We start from the raw sequence: 20,677 nt of genomic DNA, 5'->3' as shown, positions 1-20,677 counted from the left end.
CATGGCAGCCTGGGCCACAGAGCAAGGCTCTGTTTCTAAAAAAAATAAAAAAGACTCCTGTTGCCATGCAATCATTATAAACAGCATTAGGTAGAATTCTCTCTTTATGGGACATGACCTCTTTCTCTAGCCATCCTGTGAGTGATCTGCTGTGGCAATTTATGAAACTGAATTGTTTCCTTGTTCTGATTGTCTGTCGCTCAATGAAATAGCTTTTAGCAGGGCTCAAAGGTGAAGTCAGATTCTCCTGCACTAATAGGATAAGCATGGAAACACTAGTGCTCAATGTGGCCTCTGATTGTCTGAAATTTTGCTATCTGCTATAATACCTTGAAAGAATTAGGATTGCAAAGTGGGATATTGTGCTGCTATTTGTTATATAATATCTAGCCTGAGGAAAGGGCAGGAAAAATTTAAAAGCACATCTGTAGGCACAAAGATAATTATAATAGAAATTCAGAATTCCTAGGCATATGGCCTAGACTAAAATGTTTTCATAACTAAAAATGAAATCAGGGTCAGTTATAATACAAAGTACCACAGAGGTCAGTAGCTAGGGGATGAAGATGGATAGGAAAAAAAAAAAAAAGTAAAACCCAGGGAGGGAACCAGGGAGACAGATGTGCAGCTGCACAATGTTCTTAGTATCTTGAGTTCTTATCCAGATTCCATAGCTAAATCCAAATGTATGAATAGGTAGAGACTACATAAGAAAGGAAGGATGAGATTTTTTTCTTGCTTAATTATTCATACATTAATTCAGAAATGTATGTTGAACACTTTTCCCAGGCACTGTTGGGCACTGGAAATATAAGCAAACCTGAAAACCCATCCTGTCCTCCTGAGATAGCATCTAAGGGAGACAGGCATTAATCAAATAACCCGTGTGGCTGTAAAGCAGCCTTGATGCTGAGCGAGTGCTACAAGAGAGGACTGTGCAGCCGGGAGGGCTTCTAACACGATTTGACCCAGTCAGGGAGGATCTGAGGAAGTGAAAAAAGAATTGAAATCAATATGTAGACGCTAACAAGGCAGAGTGAGATGCCTCTTCCTATACTGTATCCTGCTTCTAAACAGCATCCACTTCATGGGACCACCTCTTTCCTGAGCCAAACCTACCACACTGCTATACAGTCTCTGGAGGAAAGTTGCGCAGCTACTGCATTTTGGACATTAGAGTCTGGGTGGGCTGACAGGTATGTGTATGTTTATCATCCAAGACAGCCAAGGTGTTTATCGTGTTACAACATCCCAGAGGACTGAGGCTTTATTTGTGGCTCTTCTTTCTTACCTGTAACACCAGAGGCATACCTTACATCATAATGCTGCATCTTGTTGATGCTTCAATGCTCACAATTCAGTGGTGATTTCTGAAGCACGCTGGGGAAAGTTCCTAAATCCTCCCACTCTTTTTGCCTCACCTTGGAGTCCTGGGCTCTGTGGATCACTGACTGTGCCAGGTCTTTCAGCAGGCAAGGCAGCTGAATTAAATTGGGTTTGTACTCCATTGTAGTGCATGCATGAAACATCACCCCCAACACCCACGCACAAACTTTAAATATTTGTCACAGAATTGTTATCATTAATATTGCTTAAAGGCTAACACATCAGCTAGAACCTAGATGTCTTATGGAAATTTTCTATTGCAATGTTAATTCATCTACATAAAGTTGTCCAATCACTGAAACCGCCTCCAACTGAAACAAATGGTAAGCTTTTTGTTCTCAATTCTGAAACTGGATTCATTAAAAGACACATGGGGAAAGATGATATAATACAATGGCTTCTTCACGGCAAGCGGTTCCCTAGATGTATGAGGTAATTGGAAAATTCAAGGCTGGTCTCTCAGGTGCATGTAATTTATCCAACAGGCTTGAGATAAGGCTGATTTTTTTCCAAGTGGTATTCGTTTAAATAACACTGGGGTTTGGGAGAAGGGAAGTTTGGCTTGTAAAAACAGATACCAAGGAGATCCAAACTAAAAATTCTACCAATCAGATCTTTATTCACTGATATAATATTAAGTCTCTACTACGTGCCAGGAATTGTCCTGCATGGGGTCAGTATAGTAGTTTAAAAATATCAAATCCCTGCCCTCACAGAGCTTACAATCTAGTACGAGAGGACAGACAACGAACAGAATATATATGTGTTGGCCAGAGTTTGAGACCAGCCTGGGCAACATGGCAAAACCCCATCTCTACAAAAAATACAAAAAATTTACCGGACATGGTGAGGTGTGCCTATGGTTCTAGATACTCCGGAGGCTGAGGTGGGAGAATCACTTGAACCTAGGGAGGCAGAGGCTGCAGTGAGCTGAGATTGTGCCACTGCACTCTAGCCTGGGCAACAGAGAGAGACTGTCTCCAAATGTGTGTGTATATACACACATATATACATATGTGTGTGTGGGTGTGTGTGTGTGCATATATATATACTTGGAGAGTTTAAGGAGCACCAGGCAGGCCAGTTTGGCTGGAATAGGGTGATGGAGGCAGATAGGTGGGCAGTAAGAGCAGGGATCCAGATAATGCGGGGTCTTACATGCTGCTGTAAAGACTCACTTTTCTAAGATGTGACGCTAATGGACAGTGGTGAGCAAAAGAGTGACATAAGCTGACATATTTTAAAATGCATTAAAAAATGTATAAAAATCTTTTAAAAGATTTCTCTGATACTGGGTGGCCAAAAAAAAAGATAAAGATCGGGAACTGACCACTGGATTCTGTAACCTGCAGTTGACTGGTAACCTTGACAAGAGCTATTTCAGTGGAGTCTTCGGGATGACAGACTGACTGGATTGGATCTCATAGAGAATGAGAGAGAAACTAGAGATACCAAACAATTCTTTTGAGGTGCTTTTAAAGAGAAGCAGAAAAGTGGAGAGGTTGCTAAAGGGCATGTGAAATTGTTATGGACTGAGTTGTACTCCCCAAAACTCAGTCCTCACACCCAATGCGACTATATTTGGAGAAAGACTCTTTAAGGAGGTGATTAAGGTTAAACGGCATCATGTGGGTGGGATCCTAATCCAATAGGACTGGTGTCCTCATGTGAAGAGATACCAAGAGCGCATGCACGCAGGAGAACGGCCATGTAGAAACAAGGCTGCCATCTGCAAGCCAAGGACAGAGTCCTCACCGGAAAAGAACCCTGCCAGCACCTAGATTTTGGACTTCCAGACTCCAGTACTGTGAGAAAACTAATTTCTGTTGTCTAATCCACCCAGTCCATAGTGTTGTTATGGCAGCCCTAGCCAGCTAATACAAAAGGGGAATTTGTATTTTAAGATGGGAATATTGTATCATGATTATTTTCTGAAGTAAGCAATCCAGTAGAATGGGAAATTACTAGAGCAGTGTTCCTGGGAAGTAGTTATAGAATGGGATTTAGTACACAGAATAGAAGTTGGCTCTTGATAGGAATTTAGGTAGATGTGTACATGTGGTAGGAAGGCTAGGGAAATTCTCCTCTGAATCTGGAATATTCTTGGCAAGGTCATTACTGCAGAGTAGGGGTGGGGTAGAAATTGGAGTTAGAGGGAAAAAAAGTATGAATTGTCTAGAAGCATGGGAAAATAAATGGACTGGGGAGATGTTTCGGGCTACTGGGCAATGCTAAGAGCCCACTGAAATTAGTGGTCATAAATTTAAAGTAAGACTAATCATGCTTTTGGTTTTTTGCAGGATCATTCAGTTAGGTTAGATGGAAGATTGGATCTAACCTGAGTTGGAGTTACACCAGGCAAGAATGACAGAGACTATGCAATAGAATGATTATAGTGATGGTCTGTAGAATCTAAGTTGGGAAGGATGAAGGGAAGGACCTGAGGTGGGTGAGGAACAACAGGAAGGTAGTAGAATCACTGCATTGTAGGTTCCAAGGAGGTAGAAGAATTAGTAGTCAGTGGGTGAGCTGGAAAGGTGGGAGGCTGTGGTTGCAGGATGCTTGAAATTGAGACTATGCAGAGGGTGTGGTTGGAATCAAGATCTAGGGTATGTAAGTAGAGGAAAAATAACATTGGGGAAATGGTCACTGAACTAAGAAATCTATGTAGACAATGAGTTATCCCAAGATTGATAAGGAGTTGTACGGAGTCACAGCAAGCTTGATGCTATACTCTTCAAGGAATGAGGGGGGACGATTTGGGCTCAGTACATGGCTGAACCATGGAGGAATGGCAAGCTGTATATCTGAAAGCCATGCGCTTCAAGGCTGGCCGTTTTTAGAAAAAAAGTATGGCTAATGCTGTAGAACAGGGTTTCTCAACAGCGGAACCACTGGCATTTTGAACTTCTTTATTTCAGGAAGCTGTCCTGAGCATTGTAAAATGACTAGTAGCATCACTGACCTTTACCGAAGAGATGTTAGTAGCACCTTGCCCCAGTAGTGGCAACTAAATATGTCTCTGAGACTTTGCCAGATGTCCTCTAGGGAGCAAAGTCACCCCTGGTTAAGAACCTCTCATCTCGGCCTGGCACGGTGGCTCACGCCTGTAATCCCAGCACTTTGGGAGGCCAAGGTGGGTGGATCATGAAGTCAAGAGTTTGAGACCAGCCAGGCCAACCTGGTGAAACCCCATCTCTACTAAAAATACAACAATTAGCCAGGTGTGGTGGCATGTGCCTATAATCCCGGCTTACTTTTAGGAGGCTGAGGCAGGAGAATTGCTTGAACCTGGGAGGCGGAGGTTGCAGTGAGCCGAGATTGCGCCACTACACTCCAGCCTGGGCCACAGAGCAAGACTCTGTCTCACAAAGAGAGAGAGAGAAAAAAAAAAAAAAGAACCACTCATCTCAAAGCAGCATTGATAAGCTAAAAGGACATATACTTCTGGGCCAAGTGACAGAAGGATTGAGGAAGAGCAAATAGCTAATAATTTGAGAGGCTGACAGGGGCAGGAATGTGTTTTGAGAAGATCAGATTTGGGTTACAGAAAGAGGCTGAAGGGAATGTTTCCAGAAAAGGGTGAGAATAGAGAATATCTTAGTATTTATGGCTATAATGTAGCCCATGTCTGTCAGCCTCAAGGAGGAAATGTATTCCACCATGATCTGACAGTCATCTAATTATTTCATTTCCTTTGCCTGACCCAATTCACCATTCAAATGAGTCATCCACTTCTTAAGGGATCTTACAATGCAGATTTCAGTAATTATATTTAATACATGCCAAATTTTTTGCTATATAAGAAATCAAGTCTCAGAACAAAATATATAGAGTGAAGACCTTGGCAGGGCTGAGGCACCAGTGCAGTATACATCCTCTCCTGAGAATTCTCTAGCAGCTAAGAAGGCACATTATGAGTGAAGGCACAGTAAGAGTCAAAACTTCTAGTTAACTTGTCAGGTATAGAGACAAAAGTGAAAACTACTCTAAAGAGTACTCTACTGAAAAACAGATGTGACAGGCCTAAAGGTATCTAGATTTTTCTGGCATGAGTAGAACAGCAATAAATGTGTGAGGTTCTATTTCAACACCAATATGCCCTTGACCAAAGAGTAATCTTTCAGGCTTTGGGGGAGAAGATTGACATGGCGTAGAGAAGAAGGAGGGAGACACTCACCAAAACAAGACCACATTATCACAATCACAAAACATGTACCAGTAAATCCACTGAAAGTCCACCGCTAACAAAAAGTGGACAGGATGAAAGGAAGCTTTTAATCTCTAGGGGAAATAATAATGTGTAGCTCAGAGAAAAATGAAAAAGGTTATAATATATCAGAAAATAAGGAACTAAAGTATCCCATGACTCTTCAGTTCCAATGGAATAGATACCTCCATACTGTACAAAATGAAAAGGAGTGTCCTGTGGTAGAGAAAGAACGTTGCCAACCTACCTTTAAGAGAAACGTAGAGGTGGTCTTTTGTGCTCAAGCATCCACAAGTACCATGAGTAACAAAAGCACTTGAACTCCAATGTAAGATAAGGCACTTTGTTTTTAATTTTATCAGTCTCTTTAGAATGAACGAAGCTCTGGGTCCTCTGGAAATCTGAAGTGGTGCTGACTGCAGCTTTAACAGGCTGAGCACAAACCCCTCAGAGCGCCACAGTCCTAAGTAGACTCCTCGGTGCGCTCTGCCCACCTGTCCACGTGCATTCAGACTTCTCATTAAACTTCCCACAGCAGGACCAGTGGGGACGACCTGGGTGGCCTTTGTGTCCATGGCCACAGCCTAGGTACCCACCTGCATGGTACAAAGAGGAAAGGAAAAAAAATCGACTATTAGAGTGGAGTCCAGCAGTCACCATGGAAATTAGACCTCCTGAAAACATGCAGATTCCTGGGAGTGAAAATACCTAAGAAAATCTTGGCAACACGAACAAGCTATCTGACTGCTCTGCAGTCAGGAGGACCCTCAGAATTGATCACAGCAAACCAACTCATGTTAGCCAGAGTTCTAAGACTGCTGTAGTGATAACACCCCCTGAAGCAGGCAAACTAGTTTGCACATTAAATAAAATAAATTGGTTTTGACTTGAACTGTAAAATCCTTGAAATAAAGAAGGGTAGGTTGGTGAACATTAAAAAGTAGATCCTGAAGTGTTTATACAGAAGGATACAAAGCCTATATTATGGCCCATTATTAGAGTGAACACAATAGAATAATTATTTTAGAAAAGTATTAGATCCCTTACCTAAACTGACTCCACCCTTTCCCTGCCCCTAAAAGACCTAGACCTTGTTCAATTGGTTTAATCATCCACTCCCCAAGTCATGCCTCCTTTAGAATTTATTTAAGGTTTTAAAAGGAATAAGATGGGTCCACAGTTCTTACATTGCTCAGGCTGCTGGAAAGGGACAGACAAACTGAGAATCCAACAAAGAAGCACAGGGCTCACAGGAGCTGTACCAAAGCAGAACTCAGCTTTTATGCCTGCTATTTCCACTCAGAACAAGGAAGCTTTAAGTGAAACTTTTACAACAGTGGTGTCTCTACAATCATAGACTGTGCTTCTTGGAAGCAGAGCCTAAGCCCAAATGTCTAGTGGCTGTGTGGTAGGGGAGGGTCTGTCGCTGTATTTCCACTGCTGGCAGAAAGGCCCAGAGGGTAGTGCTTTCTCCTTACCTGGCATGGTGCCTCCACAGGCACAGCGAGCGGTTTTCTGGCCTCCACTGGAGCAGAAGGTGCAGCAGTGAAACACACCTGGGTGTGGGCGGTACTTTCTCCTCACGGTCACAGTGAATGGTGAGCCCTTCAGCGTTCAGACCAAGAGCAAAGAACAGCAACTTAGGAGTTACAGGATGTGCCGAGCATCGCTATGTGCTAAACAGAGTCAGGCACAGGGCCTGCGCTTTGAGGCACAATGACAGCAGGAGAGAAACAGATTAGAGGACAAGAACCCTGCTCAGCTGCAAGGGTGCAGATACAGATGCAGTGGAAGCATCACAGAGTCTACGCAGCCCTCCCACCATGCTTTTCACCACAGATGCTAATTACTCAACGGAGGTACTGATTTATTCCGTGTGGCTGAACCTGCTGAACACTGACAGGAGTCACACAGCACCTCCATTTTCAGTGGCATCTGTATTAGCTGCGGATTGTTGTGCAAGATGGCAGAAAAAGCAGAAGCCCATGCTACAGTAAGCATAAGCTTTTCTTAATGGATTCTGCCTCACTCTATCCTTGCGTGAAGTATACGTATCTAGGTCATTCAATACATCAGTAATCTCAGACTGACTTTTCTCTAGGATCCTCAATCTCAATTCTTAAGGAATCTCAGGGGTAATAAGTAGAATGTCGCAACCACAAAGATAGAACGTCCTGTGGTCCCTTCTCCAATTTCTCAGCCATGTGCCTCTTCTCCTCACATACCAAGCTAGCCTCTTTCTTTCCATCCTGGACGTGACTTATCTGTTTACTCACCCACTTATTCTGGGACTGTGAAGACATATGGAAAGGAGAAAGGTTAAATGTGTACAGCGAATAATTCTCAAATTAGTAACTCCCATCTGCCTCCTTTCCTTTAAGGATAACTTTCATTCTCTAATTTATATCCCATGTTAAACACAAAATATTTATTTTTTTTAAAGATGGGATCTCACTCTGTCTTCGGACTGGAGTGCCCTGGCACAACCATAACCCACTGCAGCCTTGAGCTCCTGGGTTTAGATGATTTTCCCAAGTAGCTGGGATTACAGGTGCACATCATCATGCCCAATTTAAATATTTAATAAGTTGCAATGTGCCTGTCCTTATGTGAGAGCCACATAGTTGGAGAAACACAAAGCAGAGAGCCTGGCACCTTAGAAGTCTTTCAGATTTTAACTTTCCCATCTTAAAGAGTTTACAATCCAGTTAAAAAACAACTTGGCATTTCAAAGAAACAGGTTCAAATTCCTATTTTGCTACATTTCCTGTGCATTGTAGCAAGTTTGGTCTCTCGGTCTAATTGGACCATGATCCCTGTGCCTGAGTCGTTTTGAAGAAAATTGAAATAATGTATGTAAAAACGCATAGCCTGTCCCTGACATACCATAATTAGGTAAACAATAAATGGCCATTAAATATGAGTGTTCCTAAGTCCGTAAGTCATAAGCCTAACATATCATGATGCTGTATGGTATTTTCTTGTCCCCGTCAAGTGTTGGTTTCTGTGGAGGGAAACCTCTGACTATGACAGTGTCAGCGGAGAGATTCCGCTGGACCTGTGAGTGTCACCCAATTTTAAAAAACTCATAATCTCTAAAGCAGAAAGTGCTCTACTTGTTTATAGTAACCATGGTAAAATAACTTGTTTGATATATTTGTTTGTTTATAGTAACCATAGTAACAGAAAAACCTCTATGTAAAACAGAGTAGAAAATGACATGGGCAGATGGTTAGGCAGATAGATCACTAGTTGGTTGTGAGGAGGGGGCATAACCCTCCCAGCTGTGTTCATGTCCAGTCTGGACAAAGCAGGAAAATCCTGAGCTAGATTATATTTTTTGAATATGCATGGTTGTCTGTTGGCAGATCACCTCCTGTGATCAAGACATCTTCTCCATATTAAGAATCCTAAGAAACCAGCTGGGAGAAGGATAAACTATAAGCATAACTGCCAGGAAGTGACACAGAGATAGAGGGTTCTTATGGTCAACAGCATCCTCTAAGAAGAGGAGTAGCAAAATCTAGGCTGTTTCTGAAGTGAAGAAGAATACCAGGGGATTCTATTCAGTCTCTCTGTATAGCTGATCCTATGTGAAATGTCTCCAGATCCTAAGACAGTAGCACCCAGAGGACCAGGGTGAGGGGAGCTCAGGGAGGCAGGTGCACCAGTCTTACCTGTACATGCTGCTCCTTGACGCAGACCCACACAGTATAGATGCCAGGTTCCTTGGGGGTGTAGGAAATGTAGTATGTTCCATCCTTGTTATCCCGGACCATCGTTCTGACTGGGCTGAATGGAGGTAAGAGTCAAAAACCACCACTCACTCCCACAAGCCAGCTTCAGTCGCTACTATTTCAGAATGTAAACTACACCATTCCATTCAATATGAATGTTAAGTAACCCCAAACAGGGTGCTTCCTTCATCTGCTTCACAAGTTAATTATACAACAGAAGGTAAACAGCATAGATTCCAATTTAGTCTGATATTCAGACAGATTCCTTGAATGTATTACTGTGTCCTTTTCAACAGGCTTCCGTTGAGCCCTCTTGCTCTGCTGTCCCTCCTCCATACTCCAATTCCAGAGAAATATAAACATGCTCCAGGCATAATTTAGTAGCAAAGGGAGGCTGAATTTTGAAAAGGGTACCATTCAGCCTAACCATAGAAGATTTTTCAATCTATTCTAAAGCTTTAGATGAAAATCTGAGGGGCAGACCACAGCTTTGAGAGAGAACTGAATACAAAACCCACACAAGAAAACACATTTGGTCACATAACATTTCTTTCATAGCATTATGGGGAGGTAACATGTAACCACTGAGTTACACTCCAGTATCCTTTTTTTTTTTTTTTTTTTTTTTTTTGGGCTGGGATCTTGCTTTGTCGCCCAGGCTGGAGTGTAGCAGTGCAATCACGGCTCACTGCAACCTCGACCTCCTGGACTCAAGGGATCCTCCCATCTCAGCCTCCTGAATAGCTGGGATTATAAGTGCATGCCACTACGCCCAGCTAATTTTTTTTTAAATTTTGTAGAGACGAGGTCTCGCTATGTTGCTCAGGCTGGTCTTGAACTCTTGGGCTTAAGTGATCCTCCTGCCTCCACTTCCCAAAGTGCTGGGATTACAGATGTAAGCCACCACGCCCAGCCCCAATATCTTAAAGGACCTCATGTTTCCAGTTTCCTCACTGCCTGTTATCCATGATACCTAATCGTGTCATACAAACCTGTCTTTCTTGTCATTAGGGACAACGACAACTTGAATGTTGTCTCCTCCCCTGTCCATGATTTCTCCTGCGGCATCCTTGCAAAGCAGGGTGAAAGAGGCTGTCTGCTTTTCCCGGGCTCTGTGGAGATCTGAAAAAGATAAACACTTGATCCTCACCTCAAATGCAAACTGCAGCAACTACATCTCCATCTTGCTTTTTCTCTTCAGAACAAAGGGTCGTGCTCTCCTGTTTACTGTAACCACCCTGGCTCCCTTTCTTTTCTCTCCCCTTCTGCCTCCCAGAGTACACCTCTTGGGAGTCCTTCCTGGTGAGCCTGCTTCTCAGCTAGCAGCTGCTTTGGATCACAAAGGATCCTGGACCTTACCTTCAGTCCTAGGAGGCTTTGAAAATACTCAGGGCTGACCTAGGTATTTAAAAAAGAAAACCTTTAGACCCTATAAGAGAGGCTAGTAACACCAAAACCACCCAGCCAGGCTCCGGCTCCTGCTGTGCTAGGCGGCGGTACAGCTGACCAGCCTCACGACCCTCCATCTTGTGAGATCCTCTGCAACTTGGTAGCTCATGCCAAGGTGCTGGGGGACATCCAGTAGCTACAGTCCCTACTCCAGCATTCAGATCAAACAGGGTTTCTTAACCTGGGGTTCATTAACTACTACAAGGTCTATGGAAAGGCTTATGAAGAGTCTAAAAATCTGGAATTGTATGTCCAAGTTACTGGGTGTTACTGTAGGAGACAACATTCTCAAAGAGATTTACGACTTCCAAACAGTTAAGAATGCCTGTGTCGGAGTCGGATGATTCTATGATACAATCTTCCTTACAGGACTGACTTTATGTTTAAATAACATGCTTCCACTAGAAAGGGAAACACTGGTTAAAAGAAAGCATTTCCCCCCAATTAAATGAAACACCTACCATAGCCTTTTAAATGCCAGTAAGGTTGATGTGAACCAAAAGGGCTTAAAAGAAACCCACTTCAGAACTTGATCTGAGCCATCCAGGGCTGCCGTGCTCCTCTCTGAGCAGGCAGAATTTCATCTGGCCCTAGCGCTGCTGTTACCTCCAACGGGCACTGTCTGTTCTGCCATCTGATAGAAACAAAACATGATCTGTGCATTTCTCGGCCGTTACTACTTCTCTGAACTGGAAAAGGGTCAAACCTCATTCCTGTATTGAGTATTAACTGTACCCTAACCAGAACAAACCAGAAAGAGCCAAGGTAGGGGTCACTGTCTTTTAGATCAGTTTAGCTCCCCACCTTTGGTAACCTGGTCAGTAGGGCGGGCTTCCTAGCAGAACGAGCCACCAATCTTTACACACCATCTCCCTGTCCACTGTCCTCTCAGTGTCCATGGGAAATGCCTTCCTACCTTCTCCTTGTAGGACACATTTGGCTGGATCAACCTCTTTGGTATTAATGGTCCCATAAATCACATAGCCATGGCACTGGCCTGCTTTCTCCTGAGGACAGAAGCGTATCTTATCATTCACTCCAGGGCGGGTGCTATATTCAACTTTGTTCAGCTTCCTGAGCCGTTCTACTACCACCCCCTTGGTGATGAGGATCTCCAAGTCTGAGCCACTTGTCAGCAAGTGCTCGGTGAACTCCACTCCAGTCCGCATGTCTGCAAGTAACTGTTCCAGCTGGGCCTTCTGCAGCTGCAGGGAATTTTCCTTCTGGACCCGTATGTCTTCCAGCTGCTTCAGCAGCTTGTCCCGATGCTCCTCAATGGCCTTAATGTAGCCCTCTGAGAATGTCCGGACATCAGCTGCCACTACCTCCACTCGCTTCTGGAGGGCACTGTTCATTATCTTGATCTGAGCCAGGGCCTCCTCCAGGGCTTCCACGTGGGGCTGAGTACCTTTGAGGAGCTCCCGCACGGAGTCCCCATGCTTGTGGATGACATTGCTGGTGAAGTCATAGGGGTGTTCTCGATGCTCCCCCACCACGCAATCCCGGCACACGGGCCGGTCACAGAACTCACAGAATAGCCTCAGTTCCTCCGCAGGGTGAGCAGGACAGAGGATGGGCTTCCCAATCTGGCTGTAGCTTTTCAAGTCTTTTAGGTCCACCATGGTATGGTAAGTCGTTTTCTTCTGCCGCCTAGGGGCAAAGAGAGTCAATAACAGGAAATAAGGGAAGAATTCTAGTTGGGAATAGTTGGGCAGAGAGGTTTTAGGAGCACAGGCTCTGAAGTTAAATTGTATTTCAGTTCCTTGCTCTAACCTCTAGTTGCATGATCCTCTCTGATTTCCGTTCCTCATCTGTACAGTGGGGACAAACCCTGCCTGAAAGGGCTGTTGTGTACCATAACATGTGAACAGACCAGGGCTCTGGCTTGGTACATACCTTTGTAGAAGGTTGCAAGACTGCGACTGCATGCTAGAACTTTCCCCAAAGAGTTTAGACAAGAGCCACAGTCTGCTTCCTATGGTAAGCTGGCAGTGAGGGCATGGCAGAAAACTAGCACCAAACCATGCCAAGTAACACAGCAATCAAGTCCAAGCAATTAAAAAGCAGCTAGCTGGTCCTGACACAAATTCTCATCTAGTTTGCTTCCAAGATTTCTGTAAAGCATTTCTATTGTCCAGTACCTCTATTACCCAAATCAGCAGGCTAGAATTTTTTTCAAGAGACAGCATCAACATTATTAGAAGGCGGGAAACCGGCCAGGCACAGTGGCTCATAACTGTAAATCCCAACACTTTGGGAGGCTGAGATGGGTGAATCACCTGAGGTCAGGAGTTTGAGACCAGCCTAGCCAACATGGTGAAACCCCATCTCTACTAAAAATACAAAAAATTAGCCGTGAATGGTGGAACACACCTGTAATCCCAGCTACCTGGGAGGCTGAGGCAGGAGAATCACTTGATACCCGGGAGGCAGAGGTTGCAGTGAGCCGAGATCGCGTCTCCGCGCTCCAGCCTAGGCAACAAGAGTGAAACTCCATCTCAAAAAAAAAAAAAAAAAAAAAAAAAAAAAAAAAAAAAAAAAAAAAAAAGAAAGTGTGAAACCAATCGTTAGTAGAATCAAAGCTCTCTTTTTAATTCCTTTCCTGTAATAGCCCTCTAGAGATTCAGGGAAATCCCTAGGAAAACACGGTGACTGTTCAGAGTTCCTCCATTAGCATTATATCAATTGGAAGCTTTTATGCCTATTCTGGCTCCAGAAGAGTAGCTGCAGAGAAAATAGGGTCATCTGGTTTGGCTGGCAGCAAGACAGTCGCAGGGACTATCACATAATTACAAGTTAAAAATAGAGTGAAGTCTACAAACTTGTTCTGTTAGTGTGGCCAGAAAACAAATGGATGTTAGAACCTGAAATCTATTTTAGGCTAACCTTAAAACTGTGGTCATTTTATATTTTCGTGTCCTAGGATGGGGTAAGGAAGGTAAGAAGGGACAAAAGTGATCCATCTGGCAACCTATTCACCAAATGCCATAAAAGACACAGTCTTCATTTCAATTAACAGCTACAAGCCCACCTCACCAAGCTCCAGAGTAAGGTACAAAGCAAAAGCTGAGGTCCAACCAAGCATCACCTATTCTATTCTATTCTCCTATTCTAGGAGGGTAGCATGGGTTAGTGGAACGTAGTCAAAATGATCTAGATTCAATACTCAGTTCTGTTACACACTTACCAACTATAGGACCCTGGCAAATCACATAACATTGCTGAGCCTCAGTTTCCACAATTAATAAATGGGGAACGGTGCCTGCTTTTCTGTAAGAGTTGCAAGATCAAACAAGATCAAGAGCAGGATCTATGCTATTACATTCATTCTCCTGTTTCTCCTGCACCCAGTTCACTACACGAATGACCGATGATTGAAAGAAACTGTAGCTGCACTTTGGAAATTGAAAAAGATTATGCAAACCTCTATTGCTATTGCTACAGGTACTATATAAGGCTGACCGGGTTAACTATTGTGCTGGAGTATGTGCTGCTGCATCCTTATATTGCTCTTTGACCTTCCGCGGTATTTGAGAAGGCTCTCCTTTTCATCCGCTCACCAAGGGATTTCTGTCGTGACACCTCTTTGTACTTCCTCTTAAGCTACACCTGGTGGAGTGTCCCATCTTTACCTATGAGCCTGGCAGCAGAAGTGGCAGAGATTGGCTTTGCAGGTCTGACACCTCTTCTCTACTTCCCTGTCGTTGCACAGGTCACACACCAGGCCCTGGCCTTCCCCACGCAGGCTCTCCAGCATCACATCATTCACGGCCAGGTGGTCTATGGTTAAAGCCTTCACTCCACCCATGGGCAGGTCCACCTGAGCATCACATACCGGACAGAGGATGCCGATCTGCGACTGCAGACTTCGTGGTTTGAGTTCCTGGAATATTGACCCCTCAGAGCTTGTGTCAGAGTCTCCCCCTCTGATGTCCACTACTGAGAAGGGCTCCAGCTGCTCCAGACACGTGGTGCAAACTGTATGCAAACAAGGCAAGAGCCTGGGGGCTTTGAAAAGCCCCATGCACAAGGGGCAGTGAGTCTTGCCCGAGTTCCCAAGTGCAGTCCCACCGGGGAGTTTGCTTACAAAGCCTAGCAGCGGCTTCCTGTTTTCTGACATACTCCCCACGTTTGTGACCAATATCAGAAAAGGCCCCGGGCAGTTCTACGATGAAGTCGTAGGTGATTAAGCCCACCCAAAGAGAAAGTTTCCAGAACTTGAACAGAGACCATGGGGACTCCCTCGCTGACAAATAATAAGGCAGAGGGGAAGAAGAGGCTTCCTCAAAGGAACCACTCACGGATCTACTCAGGAGGGCCCCCTCCTTTCCACTGCATACCATACCAGACACGCCCACGCCCTCCTCTACCCGCAAGCCCTCCCCGAACGCGCTTCCAGGTCCAGGTCTCCAGCTAGTCCTGCTGCCAACAGTCACCCCTGCCCGTCTCAGTCCCTCCACTGCCACCCCCCTCCCGCCGCCCGCTCCACCGCGACCCACACGCGACGAGCGCCGCCCTTGCCCTCGCCCCCGCCCCCGCCCCCGCCCCCGCCCGATGAGGTAGGGGCGCTCCTGCTCCTTCCCTCTGCGAAGCGCCCCCACCGGCGTCCCAGCGGCGACCGCCTCCCCCGCGCCTGGGCCCGGGACGCCCGCGGGCTCTCGCCCCGCCTCGCACCAATCCCAGCCCGGTCTACTCCGGCGAGTCCAATCACCATCCGAGAGGGGCGGCCCTCGCCGCTCCGGGCCCTGCCGCCCTCCAGAGTGACGCCACTAAGCATCCAATAAGCTTTGGCGACGCCACATCTTCGCCAATCCACTCCCGCGGGGGGGGCGGGCCTAACAAGGCCGTGGGCGGGGCGGCCGAAGGGCTCGGCGCGCGGCGGGAGGGACAGGCCGAGGCTGAGAGCGAGCGGCATAGTGTAGCCGGCGTCACTGTTTCACAGGGGCTGTCCCTCTATCTCCGTGGTGACCAGAGAGGCCTCAGGACCACTCTGACTTGCCGCAGGGACGGCCCTCTTCTCCCCTCGGACGGGTCCCGCGAACGCAGACTGGGCCCTCCCATTGGTGGATGGCACTGTCAGTTGGCCCGGCGCTGGGCGTGGGAGACGTTCTTCTGGCTCTCGAGGCCTCGGCCGCCCGGGGGCGCCAGACGTTTCTCCTGCGCGCTGGTGTGAGGCGGCGAGGCTCCCCTTCGTCCTCCGGAGCTTCTTGCAGCTCACAGGCCCCCCCAGGCCTAGCGTGCGGGGTACAGGCACTCCCGCGGCTCCCTGGCTTCGGGTGTTTTCCCGGGGTGAGGGCATGTCAGGCTCGCGCTGCGGGGGCCGGTTCGGGAGACCGTGGAGCCGAGGTCTCAAATTTCAATTCCAGCCGGCCCGGGGAGCGCCACCCTCCTTGCCTGGGCTCGGGAAGGCTTTGTTTTTCTGCCCGGGAAGAATGAATGTTTGTCATCCAGGATTCCATAGTTCTGTGTAACAGAAACGAGCTGAACAAATTGGACCCCCTGTTTTTACCAGTCAATCACGGAGGGCCCATGCTTAGTCACAATGGGACAGTGGATGGTGGCAATGAGGGGCAAGCGCTTTGTGGGCTCAAAGCTAATTGGGAAGATGAGCACGTCCCACCCCTTTAACTGGAATTACACGGCCGCCTTCTCTGTACTTACCAGGAATCTTCTGATTCTCCAAAATCCCAAAAATGGTAACTCCCTTCCCCTCCACCTGTTCTTATCTGCAGTCGCGTCAGCGTGCCTACTGGGCCCTCACTGCTTTCTTCGTTCATGACCTTCCCTGCTTAATTTGGACCCAGTGGGCGGCTGTTCCACTGATGCCTTCATTACGCGGTTCGTGCTCTAGGCATGCTGTCTGGAGCCTAAGCTTTTAAAAATATAGAACCTGAAAAAAAAAAAAAAGTTAACCCCAAAATATAAAAAAAAAAAACTGTAAAATATAAAAATGAAAGGTTTGGTCATTTCCAAAATAGAACACGCCAATGAGTCAAATGCCACTTTTATGTAAATTTTGCATGTAATTTCCAGATGTAAGCATATCCCCAAAGATTTTTAAATAATCCTTACCTAGATTTTTTTCAGCCTCTTGTTCTTCTTGCGTCTACTCTCACTCAGAATCTGTGTCCTCCACTCCAGTAGGCTGGAGGAAATCACAGAAACGGTGTGGACTTAGGTTTGCTATATATTCCTGCCTTGAGCTTCACCTTTCCCCTCGCTGCTGCTTGGCTGTGCTTTACTGCATCTCTTGCTCATGCTGCATCACATTTCTTCTGGTAGTTTCAAGCTTCTCTTGTTTGAGAAGTGCTTTATAATTTATATGTGCAGTATTAGCAGTATCTCATTTAACCTGTAACAATTTTGTAAGGAAATGACCTCAACGAGATCTTGCCAGCCCTTGGATGACCAGCCCAAGTTAGCATATCTGGAACTTGAACACAGTCTTATGGTGCCATGTCTGAGATTATATCCCAGCTACCTCTACCTTTCCTTTTTTTTTTTTTTTTTTTTTGAGACAGAGTTTTGTTCTTATTGCCCAGGCTGGAATCCAGTGCACAGTGGCAGGATCTCGGCTCACTGCTGCCTCTACCTCCAGGGTTTAAGGGTTCAAGCAACTTGTTTGTCTCAACCTCCTGAGTAGCTAGGATTACAGGCATGTGCCACCACGCTTGGCAATTTTTTTGTATTTAGTAGAGACGGATTTTCACCATGTTGGCCAGGCTACTCTCAAACTCTTGACCTCAGGTGATCTGCCCGCTTCGGCCTCCCAAACTGCGATTACAGGCATGAGCCACTGCGCCTGGCCACCTCTACCATTCCTTTCTCAGTTTCTTAAGAACTGCCTCACCTTTCTACTTGAAAAATCCAGATTCTTCACACCTCCTCTCATGCGTCTCCTAATTGCCATTCTTTAGTGCCAAGATGAGTTTCTCAAGATCTTTGTTTTTTTATCCCAACCTCTCCGGCTTCCTGAAAACCTTACTCCTGTTTCAGTCAGTCTGTTTTTCTGCGGAGAGTTCTGATGAAGTCCTAAAAGGGGAAGCAAATCGTCATTTGACCCAGCCCCCCTTCAACGTATGAATCTTGGTGGTTCTCACCACCCAGTGTCTCAAAGGAGTGGTCTCCCTGTCCGCTTTTATCATCGTCTTTTTATAACCATCCCCTCCCGTTTACTCCTCCCCTCCTTCCTAATGAGACTTCCTTGTAGATCCTGAGCGACCGTATCGTTGGCCTTCTCTCAACAGGCAGTTGTTCTTAGTATTTACAGTTGTTTTGTGCTTCCTTACCCTTAAAACTTGCCTCCTCCTAGACTTGTGCAATATTCCACCCTCCTAGCCTTCTGTCTCTTGGGTTGCTTCTCTACCCTCCATCCTCACTAGTTCCTCTTCCTCCTTTTTGTCCTCTACCTTTGCCTCTGCATCTCTGCTGCGGATGATTCCCAGGCCCACGCTTCCAGTACTGATGTCTCCCGGAGCTTGTGTCATGGATTTCTAAATCTAAACTCAAATGTGTTCCTATCACCAAGCCCCACATAGCTTAAACTCCATTGAACTTTGCTCACTGAACTGCACCCTGAATTTTCCGATTTGATTCTCTCCAGAGTATCGTCATTCTCCTTTCCCTCCTGCATGAAACCTTATAGTGCTGCTGGCCTCCTTTCTCTTTTTCCATATCCAGGCAGACACCAACTTCTTTCCATCCCCACTGCCAACACCTCACTGCATACACGTTTTAAGACGGTATAGCTCTTTATCACCCTCACCTCAGGTATCACAAAATAGTGTCTGAATTATCCCTGCCCTTTATTTTTTAAATTGATCTACACAGTTCTTCCGAATTAATTGTAAAAATATATAAAAATATGGTACAAGTCAGTTTTCGTTCTAAAGCCTTCAGTAGCTCCACATTTTTGTAGGATAATATCTGGATTCCTCAACAGATTCGTGTAGAAGAGCAAGTTTTCTTGCTTTTCTCGTTTTCTAGTTATTCACTTTTTTAGTTATTCCCTAAACATTGCCAAATACGTTTCTTGGTCTTTGCCAATTTATCAGCAACATTCTCCTTCCTTTATTATGTAAACCTACCCTTCCCTTCTGTGTAAGGCCTACTTCACACTACCCCCTTGAAGCTTTCTCTTATTTCAAGATTCCATATTCAAGCCTAATAGCTGTTTTGCCTAGATAACTCACTTTGCAGTTTGTGCTACCTTCTAGTATTGTTTTTATTTATTATGTGTGTATATATTTGCATAAGTGTTTATATTTACACACTATATGTATATCACATACGTACACATATACTCTGTCTTTGTTAAGATGAAAAACCTTGGCAACCTACCCACAGTAGTCATTTAAGAAAGACCTGGTATTGATGAAGGAGAGAATGCTGATCTCAGATAACGGGAGGACAAACAGGGCCACATTCAACCAAGAGTTTTATGGACAGTGCAGACCATAGGTGGTATGGGGTGACATCATAGGATGAGAGAGGGTTTGCTAAGGATGCTCCTGTCTCAGAATTAGTTCGGTGTCTTGTTCCATGCTCCTACATTGCTTCATCTGTCTGGGGTACCCAGATAGCAAATAGGTCAAGGGAAGTGCAAAAGTCATGGGATTAGAGGAGCAGGACCAACGAAAGTGACCAGGGTTCATCAAAGTCTCTGAAGAGTTTCAGCCCATCCCTGTTGCCGAATACAGGAAGATACTGAAGGCAAAAAAGCCAGGAAGGGAGGATGATCTATCAGGAAATCAGGCAAGTCTGGTTTGGGCACTGCGCTCGATCAGTACCACCAGACATTGAGTGAATATATGAAAAGGGACCAGAGAGCTCTGTCAGACTTATCTTTCACCATTCCATCTCTGTCACCATTCTTTCTTCTTTCCTTCAAGTGAAGGAGACTCCTTTCTCCTGAGACCTGTGCTCTGAAATTCAGCCCTGCCTGCCTCCGCTGTCTCTTCTGTCTTAATCTTCTTTCTGATGGATCTTTCTTTTCACTCACGCCCATGCTTCAGTCTGTCCTTCTACCCTATTCCCCTCTGTAGCTCCCGATTTCTCTCTGCTCCTTTATAGCCAAGCTGCTGGAAAAGAATGGTCTACATTTGCTTCTCTGATTCTTCCCCTTGCATTTCACTCCGAAACACAATGCGATCGGGCATTTGCTCTCACAGTTCCCCTGAACTTGCCTTTGCCAAAGTCACCAATAACTTCCTACTTGGCAAATCCATTTGATATTTCCAGTTTTTAACTAACTGGATTAACTGTAGTGTTTGACACTAAGTTTTGTTTGTTTGTTTGTTTGTTTGAGACAGGGTCTCACTCTATTGCTGATGCTGTAGTGCAGTGGTGTGATCACAGCTCACTGCAGCCTCAATCTCCTGGACTCAGGTGATTCTCCTACCTTAGCCTCCCAAGTAGCTGGGACTATAGGTGTGTGCCACTATGCCCAGCTAATATTTTTATTTTTGTAGAGATGAGGTCTCACCATGTTGCTTAGGCTAGTCTCGAACTCCTGGGCTCAAGTGACCCTCCAGCCTTGGCCTCCCAAAGTGCTGGGATTAGCCTCCATGCCTGATCTGACACTGACAACTTTCTTCTTGAAACTTTCTTCTTCTTCAGTTGCCATATGCTATTCTTGATTTTTCTTCTACTTCCTGCTGCTCTGACCTCTTCTCTTTTTCGCTATAGGGCACTGCTTCTTCCATTGGCTCTGAAACGTTGCCAGTTCCCAAGGTCCTTAGCTCTCCCTCTTTTCTTTTTTCTTTTTTTTTTTTCTTGAGATGGAGTTTTTCTCTTGTTGCCCAGGCTGGAGTGCAATGGTGTGATCTCGGCTCGCGGCAACCTCTGCCTCCCAGGTTCAAGCAATTCTCCTGCCTCAGCTTACCAAGTAGCTGGG

General features: G+C 45.5%; 2 protein-coding genes across 2 annotated transcripts; both read right to left on the bottom strand.

The window, feature by feature from the left end:
* Positions 1 to 5,643: 5,643 nt before the first annotated feature.
* TRIM45 (tripartite motif containing 45) lies at positions 5,644 to 15,423 on the bottom strand. Its single transcript, XM_032249614.1, has 6 exons — positions 14,415 to 15,423; positions 11,699 to 12,432; positions 10,326 to 10,455; positions 9,274 to 9,388; positions 7,075 to 7,201; positions 5,644 to 6,192 (listed from the first exon to the last, which is right to left on the bottom strand). The coding sequence occupies exons 1-6, from the start codon at positions 14,900 to 14,902 to the stop codon at positions 6,044 to 6,046; spliced, it is 1,743 nt and encodes a 580-aa protein (XP_032105505.1). The 5' UTR covers positions 14,903 to 15,423; the 3' UTR covers positions 5,644 to 6,043.
* LOC116531204 (laforin-like) lies at positions 15,230 to 17,290 on the bottom strand. The gene is made up of 2 exons (XM_032249923.1): positions 16,855 to 17,290; positions 15,230 to 16,672 (listed from the first exon to the last, which is right to left on the bottom strand). The coding sequence occupies exon 2, from the start codon at positions 15,695 to 15,697 to the stop codon at positions 15,230 to 15,232; it is 468 nt and encodes a 155-aa protein (XP_032105814.1). The 5' UTR covers positions 15,698 to 16,672; positions 16,855 to 17,290.
* Positions 17,291 to 20,677: the final 3,387 nt, after the last annotated feature.

The sequence above is a fragment of the Sapajus apella genome, unplaced genomic scaffold, assembly GCF_009761245.1.
Source record: "Sapajus apella isolate SASKATOON/1434 unplaced genomic scaffold, GSC_monkey_1.0 scaffold69, whole genome shotgun sequence".
Lineage (NCBI taxonomy): Eukaryota > Metazoa > Chordata > Mammalia > Primates > Cebidae > Sapajus > Sapajus apella.
This window is presented reverse-complemented; position numbering and strand designations above follow the sequence as displayed.